Source organism: Magnolia sinica, chromosome 2 (assembly GCF_029962835.1).
Source record: "Magnolia sinica isolate HGM2019 chromosome 2, MsV1, whole genome shotgun sequence".
Classification (NCBI taxonomy): Eukaryota; Viridiplantae; Streptophyta; class Magnoliopsida; order Magnoliales; family Magnoliaceae; genus Magnolia; species Magnolia sinica.
The window spans coordinates 136,347,201-136,370,900 of NC_080574.1; the positions used below are offsets into that span (position 1 = coordinate 136,347,201).

General features: G+C 39.9%; 1 protein-coding gene across 6 annotated transcripts; it reads right to left on the bottom strand.

Annotated features, from left to right (window-relative positions):
• Positions 1 to 670: 670 nt before the first annotated feature.
• Positions 671 to 22,178, bottom strand: LOC131237813 (CDP-diacylglycerol--serine O-phosphatidyltransferase 1). Of its 6 annotated transcripts, none has more exons than XM_058235815.1 (13): positions 21,922 to 22,178; positions 16,222 to 16,417; positions 14,413 to 14,475; positions 14,185 to 14,244; positions 10,622 to 10,712; positions 6,313 to 6,367; positions 6,112 to 6,191; positions 5,891 to 6,007; positions 5,393 to 5,477; positions 3,155 to 3,246; positions 2,007 to 2,260; positions 1,822 to 1,910; positions 671 to 1,036 (listed from the first exon to the last, which is right to left on the bottom strand). In XM_058235815.1, the coding sequence occupies exons 2-13, from the start codon at positions 16,383 to 16,385 to the stop codon at positions 909 to 911; spliced, it is 1,278 nt and encodes a 425-aa protein (XP_058091798.1). In that variant the 5' UTR covers positions 16,386 to 16,417; positions 21,922 to 22,178; the 3' UTR covers positions 671 to 908. The 6 variants fall into 6 exon arrangements, with proteins under 6 accessions (XP_058091798.1, XP_058091795.1, XP_058091794.1 ...); XM_058235812.1 differs by lacking the exon at positions 21,922 to 22,178 and adding an exon at positions 19,891 to 19,956; XM_058235811.1 differs by lacking the exon at positions 21,922 to 22,178 and adding an exon at positions 18,190 to 19,862.
• Positions 22,179 to 23,700: the final 1,522 nt, after the last annotated feature.

The window sequence follows — 23,700 nt, forward strand, 5'->3', positions numbered from 1 at the left end:
TCGCAGCCCATAAACAGCAACAAGCAAAAGTTCATATGAGATGTGATAGGGCCCATGAGATCAACGGAAGCTGTCAGTACTCTATAGCGTGCTGAGGAAACTGTGGGGCCCACCATGGATGCATGTGTCTCAACCACGCCATCCATCCATTTTTCCATATCATTTTAGGGCATGAGCCCAAAATTGAAGCTTATCCAAAGCTCAAGTGGACCACACCACAGGAAACAGTGGGGATAATGACATCCACTGTTGAAACCTTCCTAGGGCACACAGTGACGATATCGACATCCAACTTGTTCATAAGGTCACACAGACATGGATGAAGGAAAAACACAAAAATCAGCTTGATCTAAAACTTCTGTGGCCCCCGAGAAGTTTTCAACAGTAGGTGTTCGGTTCCCACTGTTTCCTCTGGTGTGGCGCACTTGAGCTCTGGATATGGTTCAATTTGCGCTAAAATGAGATGTTGAAATGGATGGACGTCGTGGATAAGAAACATACAACATCATGGTGGACCCCACGGAATTTACTCAGTACGCAATCCACTTCTTTCCGAGATCAACGATCTATTTCACTGGATGCTGGGCCTCCAACATACAAAGATCCAGCTCAAATGGAAAAACAAATGATAGGGGCTAAAACTACATAGTGCCTTAATAATTGAAAAAAAAAAAAAAAAAACAAAACCCCTTCAACCATTCATTTTTTCGCTCATTGGCAGAAACTGTAGATTCAGTTCAAAAAATATTCCCCGCTGCTAACCAGAAAAGAAAACACCATTTTTTCTAATAACCGAACCTCATTCAACAGCATAAGCATTTACAGAACAGGAAGGGTGATCGGTATGTACATGATAAATATTTGTATGAGGGAGTGCCAAGAAAAAAGAGAGCACCGCAGCAGCAAAATCATAACCTCTTCCTCTCCATGCTACGTTGGAGTTGCCATGACCAAATGAGCAAGAATAACATTAGGGCTGATGCAGCCGATCCCCAGAAGACAATCAACCATGGCGGCATTGGGTTGGGAAATAGACCTGGTGAGAGTAGGAAGACATCAGAGTTGGGAATGATATATGAAGGCGGCATTCTAGATATTGGGTATTGATTCCTTGTGACCCATTGCCACTACATAATGACTGGTAGCCATTGACCAATGAAGGGGTATACAATGTTTGGGCCCACCTTTTTGGTGATCCCAGTTTTCTGTACAGTGGTGCTCATGGTAGACAGAAGTAAACCTAACCATCCAAAATACAACCCCCTTTAACTGCAGAATCACTGGTAGTAGTCATCCATTTCCATCATGGATACTAGGATCATGTGATAGCGGAGATATTGGTCATGGCCCAATCCATGATGTATCCCACCAAATCAATGGATGGGATTACCAAAAGCTGGGCCCGGGTCAAAACAAAAACAAAAAGAAAGCAGCTGTTTATCAAGCATCATCAAATAGGGATGCAACTTGGGTTGTGGGTCAACCCGAACCTGATTGACCCAAGGTTGGGTGCAGGTTGGAAAAAAGACCAAATGATTTGGATTCTGGTTGGGTTTGGGTTGAGCAAATTCGGGTCAGGTTGGGAATAATTGTGTAGTTGGGTCGGGTTGGGTCGAGTGTAGACAGCTTCAGGTTGGGCACCTTGGGTTGAGTTGAGTTGCGGATTGGGTCCTCTTGAGGTTAGGTTGGCCCCAGGTTGACCCTCAACCTGACCAAACCTGCCCAACTTGAACTAAATGTTCATGATTCAATTGACTTGTAAATCCAATGTGGCCTTAAGTATTACAAATAGTGCGTTGACAAGGATGTTATAGCACTCACCATGGCCGAACTTGATGCAGATAAGGAGTTCGACTATGCATATGGCAAGTGAAAGCCAGCAGAATGCTCCCACCTTCTTCACTGGTTTTCTGGAATCAATACAATAAATAAGATAAGAAAAAGTACAATCCCCCGCCAATCACTGTACAAAAAATCCAAATCGAATGACATAGAGAGTGACCAACCTGTCCTGTAAATACGAGTTGTACTCACGAATGGTTGGTATTGCGATTAGCCACCACAGGACCAACCTATACACAATGATGGGATTTCGAGGAGGAATCCAAAGACAGAACTTGAGGAAGAAGGTATTGAGCTCCACAGTCAAAAACACGATGCAAAGACTGATCACTTGGATGAATCGCCATGGTCCGAGCAGAGGGTGCCACTCATCTTTGTCCCATTGAGCGGGTGTGAATTGGCCGAGTGTTCGTTTCACCTTGGTAAGCGACATGCCGAAGGTAAGTGAAAGAGGATGAAAGAAGCGGAAAAGAACACCATGACTGCATCTCTGTCGAAGCAATCTTATGAAGAGATGCAATTATGACGCGTGCTTCATTGTTCTATAAAGTGTCATGCCCACTGTACATGTGGGTGGTGGCCATAAGTCAAAAATCAAAGTGATTGAACAATCAGAGATTGGGACAGTTGAATGGGACTGTTGCTCACTTTTTGAGTTAACAATCTCCTTCTCAAGCTGCCGATGTGATGGCTACAACTCTCCAATCGCCTCACCTTTTGGACTATGAGCCATCCATGTGGTGGCCCACCAAATCAATGGTCCTGATCACTGTACACAAGTGCTATGTATAAAAAGATGTTCTGATGTACACTTCATTGAATGTCACAAAGCATGTGTCATAGTAGAGCATTCCTTCCTATAAATTTACGACAAGAGTACAGTCGGGCAGTGGGACATTGGAAAGCCAAACATGAACAATATTATTAAGAGGTCTCAAGTCCAAGTGGTTGGACCACAAAGTATGGTCCACCCAGCGGATACTTCCAACCAATTAAATGCATGTGACAGCCAACCTTTCCAATAGGTCGGCCCCACTGTGAGGCTCTCTTATTGCAACAATCAACCCTATCTACTCATCAGGTGGGCCACACCATAGAAAATAATGTCTAGACATTAAATAAATAGCAAAATACAAGTGTGGTCTGCTCAATGAGTGGATATGACTGATTTTTGCACAAGGTGATCCTCATGAAAGGTTGGAAGTTATCTGAGGGGTGGATCATAACTTGTAGTCCAACTGGCTGGACTTGAGACAACCTCATTTTCAATATATGCCAGATTCGAATATAAAATGTTTGTCACAGGACATACTTTACTAATAATATTTGGCTGGCGACTTATACCAACCCACTCGTATGTTCTCCCATCGAAGTACCTGACGGTATGCATTCCTGCCCAAATGCCTACATTTTACACCCAAGAAAACCGACCATGATAAGCAGCAACTAAATATATACTATACCTTATTTTCCGTAGGTGTTTCATTTTGGTTGGTAATCTATATTTCTCTCCATGGCCACAGCAACATACTGAATATCTAATAACAAAAACCACTACGCATGCAGAATTTTATTTCAAAAATATTACAAGAGGAGAAAAGAGTTGCCAATAGAGAGTGAACTCTTGTCACTCCCTTGCTAGTGAGACCATTGGCCACATCATGGTGTCATTTTAAGTAGGGAACAACGAGAACCCAATATAGCAATAAGGGATTTAATCTCTCAACTACAAGAATCAAACCTGCAGATAACCCACTCAAAGAAAAAGCAAGAGCTTCCGACTAGTTTCCCAGAAAGAGGAACTAATCAAACAAAATTCATCTCTAAGTCAGATTAATTATGCCTCGATCAGACCTAGCTCCCCACAGGGCCCTGGAAAAACCATGAAGACTTCTCCCTTTCTGTCTCTCAAACTGTCACTGATCCTGGAGGGGCCGGGATTCCCCAAAGAGCACCCATCGAAATTGAATTCGACAAAGCCCAGTTAAGGTGGTTCCCAACAACCCTTACCAACTTCAGTTCTGTTTTCCCACTATGAATAATCACATTCCAATATCAATTGAAAAAACAAAGTATGCTCCAACCCCTAAGAATATCCACATGGGCAACAACTATGAATTCTGGGGAGGCGAGAGCCTGGTCGAAGGTGGCGGAAGCGACTCAACTCATAATCCACTACACTGATGCTTCTTGCTCATCAAGTATTCTTACAATTCATGCATTTATAAGAAAATTTGTGATGCAACCATGATATCAACTTCCAATTTTCACACAATTGTCCTTGAAATATCTTATCTACAAGAGGACTATATTTGGGGAACTTATTTTCACAAAATAACTTCATTTTGATATTATTTCCATGTGTTTAATTTCAATAAGGAATCAGGGAAAATCCTAGGGTGGCAGATTCTACTTGGTGGCAAGAACAAGGTGCTCACTGTGGACAATCTTCAAAAGAGTTATATGACCATCCCTGATGTTTGTTTCATGTGTTTGTTGGATGCGAAATCCGTGGATCACCTGTTCATTCATTGAATCTTCTCAAGGCAGTCTGGGGTTGCTTCCTTGAGCTGTTCCACTGCAGGTTGGTGATGTCGAGATTCATAGAAGCCTTCTTCTCAGCATTACATGGGGGTGGAATCGGCCCCAAAGAGAAAATTCTAAGGAGGTTATCTTTTCTGGCTATATTATCATCAATTAGGACAGACAACAATGAGAGATGCCTCCAGAATCACCAGACCTCATGATGAGTTCTCCAGGAAAGCTAAGTTGGACATTATTTGTTTATTTATTTATTTTTGAAGTGAAAGTTGGATGTTATTTTCAGGGCTTTGTCTCTTTAATCCGTTGCTTCTGATCCTGTTACCTTCTCCTATTCTTATTGGTCTCGTCTGCAATTCTTCGTGAGGAATTCTCTTCCTCCTTTTCTAATAAAATTTTGTGACTTCTCGGAAAAGAAGAAGAAGAAAAGAAAGAAAGAAAGAAAAAGATGCAACAGGGACAGTCGTCATTTTATTTTATAGTTTTGGTATGTTTAGGATTTAAGTTTAGTTGTTTAAGATAGCTTCTGATTTTCTCATGATATTGGTTTCCTAATTTTTTGTGGGATTTTAGGAATCTCTAGGAATAGGAAGTTATAATTGCATTAACTCACCTATTTTGTACTTACATTAGAGCAATGAACAGTCTATAAGGAGTTGTTTGGGTTTCAATGCAACTCAGATCTCCCACATGAGTAAAGGTCTTTGTTTTGGTGTTTCTGTGCAAAACCCAAGCAGTCAAGAATTTTCTCTCATCTCCACATATTCAAGAGTTGAATCTACTGGTTTAGCGCTTAAGTGCAGGTCTTATTCCATCTTCTGAAGGTGAGAGTTCAAATGCACTCATTGGGTAGCTGAAAGATGTCATGTGAACAGCAAGAAAATTGAAAAGACAAGTCTACCAAAACCACACCAAAATACAGTGCTGATTGAAAAGAATTTCAAGAATAACCATATGCATGTTATGATACATCATATACGAATATCAAATAACAGATTTAGTGTCTCACCAAACCAATTGCAGATTAAAATATCTAGAATAATGCTATCCCACCAGCACTCATTAAAGTTTGGTAACATGTGGCGGAATGTAAGCTGCAAAAAAATTTCAGTATTAGAATGAATATTGTACTGCACTTCCAGCAATTAAAAAAGGAGCTTTGCTAAGAACAGATGCAACCAGGTGTACCAACCTGATCTGAGGGACATCCAAGTCATGCATCAGGTGGCCCCACTTCTTAGAAGATGATCTGCCCCAGATAAAAGGCTGATCAACTCATCACATGGGATTTAAAGTCCGTACCCAAATGGCCTGCCTGATAAGTGGGAGGCTTGAATTTTCAGCTGGGTTCTCAACACTGTCGAGCTCACCTGATGAACAGTTCGGATGTCCCGCATGGGCCAGGTTGTCACATGTTGAGATCTGTGAAGGCTTAGATAAACTCTTGAAAATGGAAAGCACAATGAAATGTTCGAGAGCTTAGATGAAATAATCTGAAGAAACTGACCTCCATTAATTCAAATCCAATTGACAGTACCCACAAAAGGGGCTGATTACGAATCATTATTGCCTTACCCCACCATCCGAAAATGTGGGCTAAAACAAATTCATCGAACAAAGTATCCTAAAAACAACTAAAACCAAAATCAGAAACTTGAGGCACCCTGATACTGCAACTAATATGCAGAAGGAAATAAATCAGATCAATGGTGAATGAAGACCTCATACATAAACATTCTTAAACCTGCTCGTGGGGTTCTCGGGCACATAAATGCGGCAATCAGCTCCATATGATCTTTCAGGAAGCTCTGCACAGAAAGTAAAATGAGAACAGTTAAAATCCAAATTGCTTTCAGGTCTGCCATCAATCAGCTAGTTTTAACTCCACAAGATCGAGGGCAACATTTTACAAAATTCAAGATTCAATACCAACACCAAGATCGGGATGGAGATATTTCATGAACTGCCGAGCATCATCGCGCTTCTGGAATAAGAAAAGAGAGAAAATGGTTTAATTGACAAACTACTGTTATGTATAGATATTAACAGGCCAAGTCGCTCCGAAAGAAAGCATAGACAAATAAAAAAGATGTAGATATTTCGAGAATAAGGACATCTATGAATTCTAAAGATTATGATATGACACCGAGTGCCTCGTGCATAGAGCAAAGAGTTATGTAGCAAGGGATAATGTTTTGAAGAAAGCATAGACAACTACAAGAGATAATCCATGAAACTTAAAGATTATGATATTGACATTGAGTGCCTCATGTTTAACTGAGAATATGGTCCCTGATTGAGTGGAATGGCAGAATAGGATTCGGGTAGCTGACCCCAGTTAGTTGGGATAAGGCTTAGATGATGATGATGCCTCATGCATAGTTTGAAGAGCATAATACTGGAGAATGTTTTGAAGAAAAGATGGAAACTTCGAACGGCCCATCCTTTTTTATTTTTTTAGAGATATCAAATGGCCATTCATCAATAAGGCATAAAAATAATGATGAATTAACAATCTAAAAGCTATGTTACAAAGTTTGCATTCGGAAAAAATTGGAGGGAAAGTTACTTCTCATTTGGGAGAAAGGATTTTGCTTGCTTTCTGAATAATTTGGAATAACTCCTGAATATCGTGATTTATTTTATTTTATGATAAAACTAATGAATAGTTCACAATTTAAAAAAGAATGGCTGAATTTTGTAACTATGCTCAAACTAAGCATCTGAAGAATAAATAGAAAAAAAGAATGAACCATTGCATTTAACGGAATATGCTATCTTAACCAACATAAAAGAGAATGATGACAGGGCATAACTGGGAAGATGACTTTATTTTATTTTTTTTTTAAAACAGATCTTTGCTAAGCACACACACACACACATGTGCAACAAAGCTCATGCACACATCGCGCAAGTGCCAGGATGGCATTATAGGTCCCAGAACCAATCCATCTGTTAGAACGGCACCACTATATTGATGCCCCAATCCAAGAATCAAGTTTCCACTGGTCAGGTGAACCACAGTTTGCATAACAAACGTATGGCTCTGAAAAACTTGGCTGAAGTTTTCTAACCCATCCACCTGTTTCCAATATTGGGGCCCACATGCTGAGCGGACCAGATTTAGTTTTGGGAAAACATGTACAGGGCCATAACTGGGAAGATGAAGTTTTTAACTGTACCTCACATTATTTCGGAAATTTAAAAGTGAGTGGGAACAAAAATAAAAGAAATATGTTTTGGTTTTATAAATGGAAGGAATATCTAACAAAAAGAATTAAGCCCAAACCATGTTACTTATGATGCAGGAAGATGACCATTGGATAGTCAAATCACCTCACAATTTCAATCTCACTACTTCAAGAGCCGATGAAAACATTGATTTAACAAAAAATAATAATAATAATAAACAACCAGATTGGCAGATTTTTTATTCTTTGGGACACAAATAGCATGTAATGATTACCATTGCACTAATTGAGTAGAAAGCATAACACCTTGTAAGAGCATAGAATCATACTATGCTAGTATTGATAATCACACCCCATTAGGTTTCAAGACATCCATCCACCGGAGCAAGAAATCTTTTCGTGCATAAAAACTTCAAATTTCCATTCAACTATTTATAAAAGATTCTTTGTGTATAAACTCTTCCTAGCACAAAAGAAACCCTTATCTAATCCTAACCAGTAACTAAGCTCAATTCTAATCATCTATTAATAAAATATTAAAAATAACCAAAATAGAGAGATGCTCAATAACAACCAGTTGGACAAGAAGGGGGCGTTTGGATCCTAAGTTACTTTACATAAACTACTTATGCCTTGAAGTAACTTATCTTGGTTTCTACTTATCCAATAGATAAGTATGTTTGGTAAACAACATACTCATCAGCAAGAAAGTAGAAGTAGAAAAGTATGTTTGGTTTCCAACATCATATGAGTACTTATCCCTAAAGTTTGTTCCGTCCGCCCTTAATATTCACCGTCCATCATGTGGGCCTAACGCTTGATGCGGATTGTTCATTATATTGAGCCCAACTTGACCTTGTCTTCAATGCTATCTGTCCAATGTGTGGGGCCTACCTTCAATGTGGACCATCCACCTTGCGAGGCCCACCTTGGATGTGGGCCATTCATCATGTGGGCCCACCTTTAATGTGGACTGCCCATCATGCATGGCACAACTTCGAAGTGGGACATCCATCAAGTGGGGCCTGAATTGGACATGGGTCATTCATCATTAGGGAGCTGACCTTCAATGTGAATTGTCCTCATGTGGGGCCTACCTTATCCATCGACCATGTGGAGCCCACCTTTGATGTGGGCCATTCATCATCAACACCTTTGATGTGGACCACGCATTACGTGTGGCCACCTTGATGTGGGTTGTCCATTATGTGAGGACCACCATCAAAATAAATTGTCCATCATGTGGGGCCCACCTTCAATGTCCATAGCCCATCATGTGGAGCCCACCTTTGATGTGGACCGTCCATCGTGTGGGCCCGACCTATGGGGTGGGCCGTTGATCATGGGGGGTCCGCCTTGGATGTGGGCTATTCATCATTAGGGGCCAACCTTTGATGTGGACTATCCATTATGTGGGGACCACCTTGGATGTGGGCCATTCATCATTAGGGGCCAACCTTTGATGTGGACTGTCCATTATGTGGAGACCACCTTGATGTGGGTCATCTATCATGTGGGGCGCACCTTCATGTTATTGTTTGTCACATGGGGTCACCTGTCATATCCATTGCCCCTCATGTGGAGCCCACCTTTTTTTTTTTTGAAAGCAAATGTGGAGCCCACCTTTGAAATGGGCCGTCCATCGTATGGGCCCCACCTTCAATGTGGGTTGTCCATCATGTGGGGTCCGCTTTGGATGTGGGCCATTCATCATTAGGGGCCTACCTTTGATGTGGACAATCCATAATGTGGGTCCACCTTGATGTGGTCATCCATAATGCGGGACCCACCTTTAGTGTGGACCGTCCATCATGTGGGGCCTTCTTTGATATGGACCATCCATCACATGGAGAGAGAGAGAGAGGGAGAAAAGTAGAAAAATAATAAGTTGAAGAGCAAGAAAAAAAATTCATGACGATGAATAACATTCATCACATAAGTTGCTTTTATAATGGTGCTTGCCAAAATTAACTTAAGTTAAAAGTAACTTATTAAGTTAAAAAGCTACTTATTAGGTGGTATCCAAATGGGCCCTAAGTGATCACCACCCAGCGGATAACTTTCAACATGTCATGTGAGTGTGAGATTCAACCTGTCCAATAGGTAGGCCCCACCATGAGGATCACCTTTTAGAAAAATCAGCTCCATCCACTCATCAGGAGGGCCAGACAAACGAAAATAATGTATTGCCGTTAGTAAATAGCAAAATACGTGTCTTGTCCCCCTGATGATTGGTTGGGACTGATTTTATGCAAGGTGATCCTCATGGTAGGGCCAACCTATTGGATGGGTTAGATGTCGCACACACATGACATGTAGAAAATTATCCACTGGGCAGACTAACTTTTTGTCCAACTGATTGATGTGAGTATTTCTCACTAAAATATACCTTGGGCATGTCACAACCATACATGCTATCCTTAAATGAGTAGAATTCATACCATTACTAACTACAAACCACTAACTAACTTAAGGAACTAAAAATTTGTGGGTCCTACGGATCCATAAAATATCATGGACCCACAAGTAATCAAACAATATGAACACATCACCCCCTGGTTAAACGGACAGATTACAGAAAGATCTGATCCACTGAACAGACAACTGATGGAATCTACTCATTGATTGTATGGGTCATGGGGACATCTTTGGGTCCGCATCAACTTTGTGTCACATCTCTCCAATACTCAATTTTGTCTGACTAGCTTGTATTTCTGTTAAGTGAAAGAAGAGAACTATGACAGACGCATGATTCCTGGATCAACATGAAATATCTTTTTTTTTTGACAACACAAGGTGTCCCTGCCCCATTTTGAGGCAAGATTATTCCTGAATCAATATGAAATATCTAATTTATAAAAGCTAACTTGCTTAACTCAATGCATATAGAATCATTTGATAGCAAATAATGGAGCATAAAGAAAAGAAAGGCCTGTCTAACTTCCATGAGATTTGAATTCGAGCTTTATGATTAGCTCAAAAGGAAAAAATAAATAAATAAATAAAAGAAAAGGAAGAAGAAGAAGAAGAAGAAGAAGAAAACCAACCTGAAAAAGCAAAAATGTAAGGGCAACAAGGTAAACAACTGCCATTCCATGAACCAAACGCCAAATTGCAGGATGTGGCCGAATAAGCACCCTGAAAAGAAAAAAGAAAAAAGAAAAAAAAAACATTACAGGTGTCAAAGCCCTCGCTCTTAGTGCCTCCTTAATTAATTGGAAACCAGGGTAAAACATGATACCAACATCTTACAATTCAATCTATTGAGTAAAGGATGAAGTTAATATGGTTATTCTTGTTGTTTCTGTTGTTTGTTGTGAATTTACGGCAGTTATCTACATTGTCATGTCTAAGGTTTGCAGTGGCCCAGTTTGGGCCAGCCAGGCTAGGCCCAAGACTGGACCGACACTTACGACCCAATGCCCGAGCCCAGCATGGGCCTAGCATAGAAGAACTGCGCTTGAGCCCTGGAAAAATTGGTTAGGCCCCGTCCCTACCTGGATTGACCCAAAAATTGAAAAAATCCCTATTTTACACTTAAATATTCCACACATGAACGATCTACACTCATGATGGTTGGGTTGCCTAATCAAAGATTGGAATGGCATAGTTATAGGATATAACACGTACATATGAAGTCGGGTAAGATGGGCCAGGGCATACTGGGTTGGGCCAAAATGACTTGAGCCCAAAGCCTAACCCAAAAATTATTTGGGCCATACATTTGAGGCCCAAGCCCATTCCACAGGCCAAGCAAGTAGGTCCACACTCAGCCCAGAGTGGATGCGGATTAGATACTGACAGGTTGAGTAGTGAGACTCCTACTGAAGTGACGTCACCAAGTTCTGTGGGACCCACCATGATGTATGTATTGTATCCACACCATCCATCCATTTGGAGAGATCATTTTAGGGCATGAGACAAAGAATGAGTCAGATCCAAATCTGGAGTGGACCCCACCACAGAAAACAGTGGGAAGAGTGACGCCACCGTTGAAACCTTCCTAAGGTCCACTATGATGTTTATCTGAGATCCAACGTGCTCATAAGTTAAGACAGACATGAAAGAATGGAAAACACAAACTTCAGCTTGATTGAAAACTCTTGTGGCCCTTAGAAATTTTTAATGGTGGGCGTCACTCTCTCCACTGTTTTCTGTGGTGGGGTCCATTTGAGCTTTGGATCTGACTAATTCTTTGGCTCATGCCCTAAATTGATATCTCCAAATGGATGGATGGTGTGGACACAACACATAAATCATGGTGGGTCCCACAGAACTTGGTGACGTCACTTCAGTAGCGAGTCTCGCTACTCAACCTGTCAGTAGCTAATCCGCGTCCCCCCAGAGCTGGGTGGGGCGGGCTTCCCAGCCCATTGCCCTAGCCATGTCTGCAGTTTGGTTTACATAAGAAAACATCATGATCAACAGTCCCATGGCCATGTCAATGTGTGTATATGCTCTCCAGCTGGCGTGATAAAGCATGATCATGTAAAACCTGTCTTTAGTCAATAGAAGTCATGAAGGTGTAAAAAATTGCAGGTCATCAGATCTAAATTGATGTTCTTGGCCAAGGAAGATACAGATCTTCGATTCCACCAAAGTGGAGTCCATCCTTCAGAAAGAATGAAGATTGTCAGGAAAGAAAGAATGGGAGGCATGTTGGAAACAGATAGAAGACAGAACTGAGCTAAAAAGAGAATGGAATTTCTTCATCAGGCAAGACGAAATCACATGGAAACAAGAGTCACAGAGATCAAGGGCATTATGTTTGAAAGCAGGTGATCACAAGGTGCGGCATTTTTCCGCGAATTAGCAAATGCCAGTAGAAGGAAGAATGCCATCAAATGCATTTCAGTTAATGGCAGAAGCATAGAGAATAGGGTGAGCATTGCCGAATAGGTGTCTGTTGTCCTGTTCTAGTGAGGAGATGGTGGGTCACCTGTTGTTGCATTGCCCATCGTCTGCTTCATCTGAGGCCATAACCTATTTAAATTTAACATGTGCTGGGTGACTCTGAGATTGGTGGTGGACTGTATCAAAAGCTGGTAGGGGGCACTTGGGGCCCATGTGGGAGCGTATTATGGTATATGGCAGTCCTTGCCGGTCCATGGTATATTTGGTAACAATTGCATCTTCAGGGCTTCCCCAAACCAAGGTACTTACAAAACTAACTTCAATAGTTGTTCTCATGGGATTCCTGGCCTTGTGAGAGTTGGGGGGCCAAGGTATATCGGTCTAATGGATATGCTAATTCAAATAAAGCTGAAGGAGTCACTCTTCTTCAGGTGATTAAGCTGGCGATTAGCCTCAAGCTTCTCCCTGCAATTATAGAAGGCCATTGGATGGGCCAAAGGTGGCGTGTATCCATGGAAGATTGCAGACATCATAGAAGAGCGCAAGACTTATGCAGGGAATTTTATGAATGGCTGTATTGTAAGGAGGATATCTTCAGGACAGGAGTAGAGGGAGGGTATTCACTTCAAAGGCCTATTGGAAGAAGTTGCAGCTTCCTTAGAAAGTCGGTTTGGGTCAGAGAAAATTAGGAACACAGTGTTCAGTATGGATGGCGTAGATGGATTTTCAATTGATTTCTTCCAGAAATATTGGGAGGTAGTCAAACAAGATCTCATAGCAGTCTTCACTGAATTTCATGGGAGGGCTGACTTAACAGGACTCTTAATGTGTCTTCCCTATGCCCTATATTCCATAGAAGCAGCGAGCATCAGACATCACAGATTTCAGGGTGACAAGACTGCTAGGAAATGCTTATAGGATCATTACTAGAACACTTGCAGACAGAATGAAAATTATTTTACCTTCCCAAAAAAAGAAAAAAAAGAAAAAGAATGAAATGATCATGCATTTCTTAATCCCTTTGTTCCAAGGTGCGTTTGTGGAAGGTCTTCAAATCCTTGATGGCATCCTGATTGTGAATGAATGTATTCACTCAAGGAGCATGGAGAAGGATCCAGATGTGTTCTGCAAATTTGATTTGGACAAGGGAACACCAACACCCCGCGCCCCCCCCCCCCCCCCGGCTAAAAAATAATAAAAAATAAAAAATAAAAAAATCTTCCTTCCTATTCCTTATGGTCATGGAAGGTCTAAGAAAATTCTATAATAGAGTGGAAGAATGTGGAATGATTTAAGGCTTTTGACTCAGCACTTTGCTTTTCATTTGTGGATGACACCATGGTGTTTTGTAAGACTTCAAAAGATAACGTGACTAATCTCAAATACATTTCAAGAAGCTTTTAGGCAGTATAGGAGCTTTGCTAAACCCACAAAAGCTTATGTGAAATACCATTTTTCGACATCAATGGGGATTAGGCGCATGGCTTGGCAGATGCTTTCTAATATCAAGTTGTCAGTTCATGAAAATTTTCTTGAAAGAAAAATTAAATTCATGAAAATTTTCCATTAAAACAGTCAAGATAATGCAAATTATGCAACTTCCATATCCCATTATGTAGATCATGTACTGATCATGTGTTGTGACAGATCAAAAAAGTATCTCAGAATCTCCTCAGATGTTTCTAAATCTTGATCAACATGATAGAATGGAAGACAAAACAAATTAGATTCTCCACAACCAGAATTCTTAACTTACGTTGAAGGTGCTTGGAGTAAGCAATAAGCGAGAAATACCGCAATCATCGCCCAAACTCCCCTAAAAAAAACATATAAATCAATAATGTCTTTCGTGAAGAAATCAATAAACCAACCTACCTCTTCAAAAGCTTCTACAATATACTAATAATAATACAAAATCTTGTTACTAATATATGAATAGACATATTAATACTAATAAATAGAAGTATGACAAAAGTTTGAATACCTCTTCACAGATGTGACAATATCTACAGGAGTGCTTTCTGGATCAAGAGCTCCACTAGCCCAACTGAAATTATTCACAGACAAATAAAAACACATCAATGAAGTAAGAAGCATCCATCTATGGATACAATACATGAAGTTTGAGGCTGCTATTACTAGGGGGTATTGCATTATTATTACTAGCAGGTGTGGCACGTGCAATGCATGTGGAGAGAGGGAGAGATGGGACTTGGGAGAGATCAGGAGGGAAATGGGCATGTAACACAGAGAGTGAGATAGGGAGCTGGCCACATGCACAGGTTGTGGCCAACTGGCATAGAGAGATTGAATGGATAAAATTTCAATCGTAAATGGGCTTTCTGCAGGGAAAATCTTAGCCATAGGTTGCCAAGCAGCCACACCCTCCAAATTACCAAAGTACCCTTATCTTTAATCAAATGCCTCGCCATATCGTAAGATATTCTAAGTTCGGCACCCTCACAGAACTAATGGTGTGGGTTTGTTCCCCGCTACTCACGACAGTTATCGTAGAGAAAATATTGAAGACGGCTTCAAATGATGAAATGCAATCAATGTGGAATTTATAAGTGAAGTTTGACAATATGCCAACCGTTCATCTATATAAATGGCAAATGGAAATTTCCCACTTTGCCAAACAGAAAGACAACTTCTAATAGATTGAGGGTGAGTGGATTGTCAAACAACTTGCGAAAACAAACAAAATATGTGGATAAAAGAGGCAGCAAAACTTTCTGAGTTGCACACAGATGTAGGTATTTGTGGAAGACCGAAAAAGAAAAAAAATAAAAATTTAAGGGTAAAGGGATTCATGAAATGTAGATTGAGGCTAGCAAAAACTTAGTGTTGCAGAAGTCCTCAAGTAGTTTTTCTTTTGTGGATGGTTGTGAGGGTGACCCTATCACAAATCCACAAGACAAATCAAGCATGTGTGATCCCACAAACCAATTTGTAACCTGTATACTTTTGCTTGTATTGAAAAATCCTCGTTGGATCAAGACTTTCTCTAGGTCTCGAGAATCAGATGCTAGGCTACTCGCCGGATAAGGTAAAGAGCTGGAAAACATGGTTATGGGGCCCTACTTAGGAGTGGACTTAGATGGAGTTTAATCCCACATAGATTGAGAAGGGAGATGTTCCATCTCTTTGAAGTTGTTTTCTGAAAAAAAACAAAAAAAAAAAACAACAACAAAGGCTTATTTTAACAGTGAGCTCATGACGGTCCTTTGTTGCTCAACTATGGGTAGAGCTACGAATCTAGTGATTGGACTTGCTTGATCACTAAATCTCAAGGTATAGGCACAATGATCTAAATTTACGTTATTATTATTATTTTTCTATTATTAAAGACTTCTCTTAATATACTTTTACTAAATTCTCAAAATACATTACTTCAAATGTTTTTTAAATAAATGTTCTGTCAGCTATAGGACCATGTCTGGCATGGATTACATACCCTACCATTCCCATGTTGTACCACATTTTACATGGCTGCCTTTGAAGGATTGAAGCATCACATATGGTACAACCTCAAGACTATGCAAATGCATGTATCATCAAACTTTAGGTCCCTACTTCCATATTATTATGGTTTCCATGGCATGTTTTGCCACTCATTGCAGATAAATGGAAAGAACATCTCAAAGGTCTCGTTTGGGTTCATGCAAGAAACCATAAGCTAAATCAGCATATTTGAAGTGCTTCAACATACAGAAATCAAAATGAAGAAGTAACCATGAGCTCTTTGTTCTATATATCACAAGACTTAAATTACATGAGCATAGGGACTCACATAAGAAGACATGCACCAAAAAGTAGCAAGGAAATAGTACGAGGCTTGTATGCCCATGCTGTCCATGGATCCAACTCTTCAACATTATTCAACAAGTTTGGATCACAGTTTTCTTGAACAGTGTGATCCTTTCTCCTTGTTTTCCTATGACCATTAGCCTCCATGGGGCCCAGGGCCAGCTTGCTTCCTGTAAATACTAAAAGATAATTTGACACGTGAGATGAATAATTATCCATTATAAAGTACAAAAGAGGAGAGTTTCAAAATAGTCTTTCCAAACATCAAATGTAAACCTTTTCTCGCACAGCAAATTACCTTTCTTATATGGAGAAATTAACTGTGACTTTTGAATCAAATCATTCATATGACACCAAGGTATTTAATGACAGTAACAGCCAGCCGTATGACCATAACGATACGGGCGTAACACCCGTTACGGCCCTGGAGCAGTCAAAATTCTTTTTAAAGGAAAAAATGTATAGCCCCATCTCTGCCTGTTACAGGCCCGTGTTACGGTCATTACAGGCCTTTTTCTTTAGATCAGGCATCACAGCCCTGTACCGCATAACAGGTCCCACCAATCACAGCTATTATGTAACCATTTATGAATACCTTGTATGATACTTTTTTTTAATGAATAAGCAAACTTTATTATGAGCCAAAACAAGCAGCCCAAAGGTCACAATAACAGCCCAAAGGCAAAAAAAAAAAAAAGAGAGAGGAAGAAATAAAGAAAAGAAAGAAAAGAAAAGAAGGAGAAAACTAGGCAGGCAGCAAGATGGGGCTACAACAAAAGACTATGACACCCTCTACAAACAAGAACATAACCAGATGCAAACATAAGACTATTCAGTATTCACACTGGGAACTAAAAGGAATCACATTACAATTGACGGGAAGACCATGAAGAATGTTACATCCTAACGAACGATGAGTCGGTGGTCAGTGTTTTCGAGAAGTGTTTGATGGTTAGCATCTCATGACGATACATCCCACTAAAAGATATTTGATGATGCTAGTATAATCAATGAACTAACACTGTTAATATGCAAGCACCGTAAAAGGATATGGGTTTTTTAGGAAAATTGAAACTTCCCCGTTCAATCATCAGTTTGCAAAGGGCGGCTTAATAAAGGAATCCCGGAGGAGTGTTTTTGCAAAAGACAATGCTGCCATGATGTGATGAGGCGGGTCAATTGCGACCAAGGTTCAAAATATCATTGTTAGAGCACGTATCAGCCGGCTCCAAGACTGATTCACATGGGGAGATATGCACTATGTATTGGTCCATGTTGGTTTGAATTCTGACCAATTTAGGCTGTAAAAGTGATAAATATGAAAAAAACAAATCGTATGGTTTCACCAAAAAACCATATTTTGAACCATGATCAAGACATTCTTTATCTGATAAAATGAGAAAAACTTTGAAACTCTGGTAGTGTTATGGATGATACGCAGGCACTTGGAAGTTGCATGCTTGGATACAATTAATTCAAAATAAACTGTTTCAAATCGTGGGTCCCAGTTTAGGTGTGAGATAATCCAAAAATTACATTTATTTCATTATATGACTAGCGGATTGATGAACATTTATTGTTCAGTTAAAATGAAAAAAAATAAATCCAATGGTCATGTTTCCACAAACAAGTGTCCATGAATCAGAGGTTAGGATTGTTTTGAAAAAAAATCTTGTCTTGGGAATGTAATTAGCAACAGTGGGCTCCACAATTTAGCCGGTATTACTTGAGATAATGTATGCCTGGTACACAATTTTTGAGTGCCCAGTGCCCGCATGTCAAGCATCATAAGCAGCCTGATTATCATACAACTTTCCTGATAAAATTAGTTTGAACAAGGACAGGCAATTTGGAACCAACCTATCTCAAGGTGAAATCTGATTGTTGCAGGCATAAAAGGATTCACCAAAGGAAATAAGAACACTTCACAAGCAATGCAAATGTACATTACCACTATTTCGGATCCACTATGTAAATGCTCCACAGAAGTCCTGGGGAAAATCCACAGATCTCAAGCACAGATTCAGGAAATCCTCAAAGTGTGATGTTAGTTTAGGGTGCGTTTGTGTGATCCACTTTTGGTGGCAGATGATGTGAGCTCTGCCTGAAATTTCAGGAGACTGATTATCATCCAACTTGAAATTTGGGGCGGACCAATGTGAAAATACGGACAGCCTAATGTAACTTCTGCTTTCCAAGCAGCCCCAGATGCAAGGCAAAAGAAGGTGAACCATCCATCCTGTGGCTAGCGATTATCCATCCTGGAAATTTTATTGAATTCAAAATGCTGTCTTTGTCATGCAATGCAACCCAACAGAAGTGAAAAGCACAGGGTATTAAACGTAGTAAAATTTAAACATTTTCTTCAATTCAGGTACGTAAAATTCGAAATGCAATTCATATTGGACCTACTATGGATGAGGGATTTTCAGTTAAGCAGCCACCCTTTAATTCATACAGGCATGCAACTCCACCTAGGGACATTATGTTGCAAGAGTTCTGCTAAGCACAAATGCATGTGCAATAAAGCTCACGTACATGCCACACATGTGCCAGCATGGCACATAGGTGTGAGATCTAATCCATCCATCAGGTTGGTCCGACCTTACATGTTTTCCCATAAATAAATCTGGCCACTCAGCATGTAGGCCCCAATATTGGAAACATATAGATGGGTTATAAAACTTTATCCATGTTTTTCAGAGCATACATTTGTTCTGCTAACTGTGGCCCACCTGATCAGTGGATCAACTTGATTCTAGGGCTAGGTCATCAATATAGTGGTGGCATTCTGATGGATCGATTGCAACTTGGAACTATCATACCATGTTGGCACAGGTGTGGCATGTACATGTGCTTTATTGCACACGTGTGTAGGCTTAGCAAAGCTCATGACACAAATAGAAGTTGCATCTGCAGCCATATGTAGCTTCCACAAGAACATTTTTCAGTCCATTCACAAGTGATGATTTAATACTCTAGTTTTTTCTTTTTCTTTTTCTTTTTTGGTTCATTTCTTTGGTTGAGTATCAAACAGACCACTTAAAGGCTGCAGATTATATTACATTGAGCTATGGACTTGACACCATATGTATGAAGGGGAGTTATATGATACTCCAGCTGTGTATAATGCTTGCTACATAGGCACCTAGAAACAGTACACGTGGTATATATTAACTCAAAAAAAACTAACTAAAGTGTGGGATGTACTGGACCAAAATTAGAATCCAAACATCAGATTGGTTGAACAATCCTGACCTTTGATTCATGGACACTTGTTTGTTGAAATAAGACTAGGATTTTCATTTTATTTTTTTCCATTTTCAACTGTCAAATAAATGTCCACCAATCAGATAGTTAGATGATCAAATAAACTTAATTTTTTTGCTCATGATACATCTAAACGTGTACTCCTACGTTGGTCTATTTAGTTTGATTACTTGTATGCGACATATGCAATTTATATGTAATTTCTGAGTGCCAGTTTATCATCCATCACACACTGCGAGAGTATCAAAGTTTTTCTCATGAATGAAAAGGTGAAGCAAGAAATTCTTAACATTCTTTAAAAATGACAGACAATGTTATGATCAGACCTATAGAAAAAGGTTAGCATTCTACAGAAGTGCATGAAATCTGCATCACCACTCACCACCCTTTAACTGAAATTCAGTCCATGTTTCTACATCCGAGAGCAGTTCACTCCCTTCACTGCATATCAAGAGTATGAGTTCCTTTGAAATCACAGAAAATTTTAGTAATTTCAGACAATTGGAGTATTGGGTCATCACTCTCTAAGATGATCTCCAGACCTCAATTTACACCCCTCAAGAAAGTTAATAACCATCCCTTAACCTCTTATTTCCCAGAATTGTATATGTCTACACTGTGGAATAGTTAATTGCCTTTAGTAAAAATAAATGTACAATGGTCAAGAACATGAACTCGCAGAGGCTTTGAAAATTCTAATTGAACATCAAGAATAAATTAACTAAAGATCATAGTCAAGAAAACACATGATACAGGACCAATCAAAGTTGCTTATTCCGAGCCAGCTGGTTCGACAGACTCTAAAAAAGGGGGAATCAAGAGACTTTCAAGAAGGTCAAGACATTTTCATTGTTGCCATTTGAGAAACTAATGGTGGAAGGGAAGTATATTCCCAAAATGCAGTCGAAATAGGCATTTTCCAGTATTTGAACCGTGGCGGCTAACTTGCATTATTGATGAGGTGTCAAAATTAGCATCTATAATAAAAATCTGGTATTGCCGCATAATCAGAAAGCAAATGAGATTGCCGACACAATAGCTAAGGGCGGTGCACTGAGATCTGCAAAGCAAGCTGACAAAAATACTTGTATGTTCACCGTGACAAAGAAAGAGGAAAAATGAACAATTATAGCAAGTTCACAGCTCACATCAATCTGAATGGAATGCTACTAGCCTCTGCAGTAACCACTCACCAGCCCAAGCTGCAATCAGGTGGGCCCTACCATTAAAATTGGGCTGCACTGCCTGTCAAGTGGTCCACACATCTAAGCTGAAGTTGGACCACTGGATAAATGCATCAACCCATCTGACGAGTTGAGCAGCATGATTTTAACCCAGGTCACATTTACAGTGGGGCCCACCTGGTGAAAACCAAATCTCACACACATGTGCCATGTTGGTAAGTGTACAATGGTCTAGTAACCTTTTGGAGTCCGCTCGAGAAACCACATGCTTATATTAATTTCATAGAATTTCAACAAATATAAACCAATTCTACACCGAATCATGTGCTTATCTCCATTTCAACAAACTTTCAACACACCCAGAAATTCGACAATCTCCCCTAATCAATTCAATCAATATAAACCGATCATCATATACACATATTAATAATGAATCTCTACTTGACAATGTGAATGAAATCAACGGTTCAGATTGCTCAAAATAAACCACATAATGGGTAATTCAAGTTAAATAAAAATAAATCAATCACTAAAGAATCCATTCTTAATCATAAACAACAAGAAATTGTGATAAACAAAGGAACTAAATCAGAATGTAACCAACTCCATAAATCAATCAAATAAACCAAATTATAAATAAATAAATAAATACATAAACCAAGAAATTCAAATTGATTGATCGTTCCAACACTCGTACGAATCGAATCGAATCCTCCATTAAATTACGGAATCGGCAAAAAACCCAAATGAAATTTTCAAATAAAATCTAAACTATCGAATAAAGAACCAAACTTATCAAAAATCTAACACTCATAAAAATCAAATACTCCATTAAATTATCAAATCGGAAAAATACCCAAATGAAAATTTCAAATAAAATCTGAAAGATTAAATTAAAAAATTATATAATTAAAAAAAACCAACACTCATATAAATCAAATCCCCCATTAAATTATCGAATCAGAAAACACCCAAATGAAATTTCCAAGTAATAACAACAAAATCAAACAGACCACCAAAATCACACACAAAAAAATCAAACCAAATGGACCGCGCCAGCTCTCCAAAACGACCAAATTCAACCACACGAATTCAAACAAAAATCACCAATAAAAATTCCAATAAGTTCAATCCGCCTACCGTTGAATTCCCAATAAAAAACTAATCCAGAAAACATACAAAAAAAACCAAGAAAAACATCAAAAAAAGAAAGAACCGACTTTCAATACCTTCCAGAAAAGAAAGAATCGTAGATTGTTGGAATGAGTAGGAAAAGGCTAAGATTTTAATGAATTCTGAGAAGCTTTTTCCTTTTTGTTTGTGTAACGTAGATGTCGCCGTCGAGCTCGGTATTGCCTTAGGACGGAGAAGAGAAGATCTGAGCCGTTGGTTTATGGGTATCAGCTCTGGAAAGTAAGAAAGGCAGAGAGGCGTTATCGAGAAAAAAACTTCCCGAGAGAGAGAGGAGAGAGAGAGAGAGTACGACGGTCAAAGCTAGTTTTTAAGGTGTTTTAGATACGGGAGAGAGAGAAAAGCAGCTTTTCTTTCATCGATGACGAAAATGCCCTCGTGGTTTTGCCAAATTTACGAATGAGCCACGGTGGGGTTGGTTCTTTTGTCTGGGGTTTCCGTCCGCACGGACTTTCGACGGGAAATTACCGAAACACCCCTTGTCGAGATGTTGGTGTATGTGTGGGTTGGAATGTTGGGAGTTGGTACGGTATGATGAGTTCTGGTGGCCCCACACGTGTTGCATTATACGCGTGGGGTTTCTGGACCGTGATTGAGTAGGCCCATTTGTTTGGATGACCTGGATATAATCAGACCCGTCTTATCGGGTGTGATTCTCTTTATGAAATGGATGTATGGTTTGGAAAGGGCTGTCGATGGTCCACATGGTGCAATTTAACACTTGTGGCCCACTGGCAGTGGGACCCATGCAATTAATTCCTGAACGTTCGTTACGTACACGTAACTTTTATAACAAATGAACGGTGGTCATCAAAAGCCAAAACAAGACAATAAGACAAGACTAGCCTTATTTCTCGTGTCATGTCCTAGATGGAAAGATCCCAGAATAGTTTGGATGGGGTTGCCTATGGTCCATGATGCAAGTTAACACCTGTGGCCCACCAGATATGGGACCCATGCAATGAATTCCTGAACGTTCGTTACGTATACGTTACTTTTATAACAAATGGACGTTGATCGTTGATTGTCAAGAGCCAAAACAAGAAACTAAGACGAGACTGGCCTTATTCCTGGAGCCATGTCCTGGATAGAAAGATCCCAACCGTTCAGGCTCTCTTTTTCACGCATTTGTGTCGTCAATGCAGCAAAATGCGACCATTGTCCTTGTGCATCTGGTCATCGGTACTGTTGATTTGATGGACCTGATTGAGGATGGTGGATTACTAAAATTTCTCTCAGCTTAGAGGTCTTTCGCCTCCAGATTAATGGTCTTTGGGATTGTCAGAACCTTCGATTTTTTGAAGAGTTCAATGGCATCGCCATCTACAACGTTTCCATAAGATCAACGGTCTGGATCCCCGAATCATGTGATATTTTAGTCTCCATGAACTGAGAAAATGTTCCCAGGGAACTGCCCTGTTGTGCACGAGTTTGTACACGTGGGCCCATTATTTATTTTATCCAAGCCATTAATCTGGTGGGCCCGATCATGGATGGGTCATAGCCAAATCTCGACCTTTCCATCTGTGGCCTGCTGACTACATTGATGAGATGAATGAAATGCACCAACAAGCCACGGTCAATGGAGGTGAGACAAAAGACTGGATGGCCAGGATCTTCCAATTTGGTATACTTGCAGGCGTAGTCCATCCATGATGGGGGCCAAAATCAATGGCTTAGATAAACCTACCATGGTCCTAACATGTACAATTCGGTGTCCCACGGATAGACAACTAAGAGAAAGATACAACCCCGATGCAGAAAAAGTGCCACAGATCTGATGGCCAAGATCTTCCAATCTAGTAGACTTTTGGGTC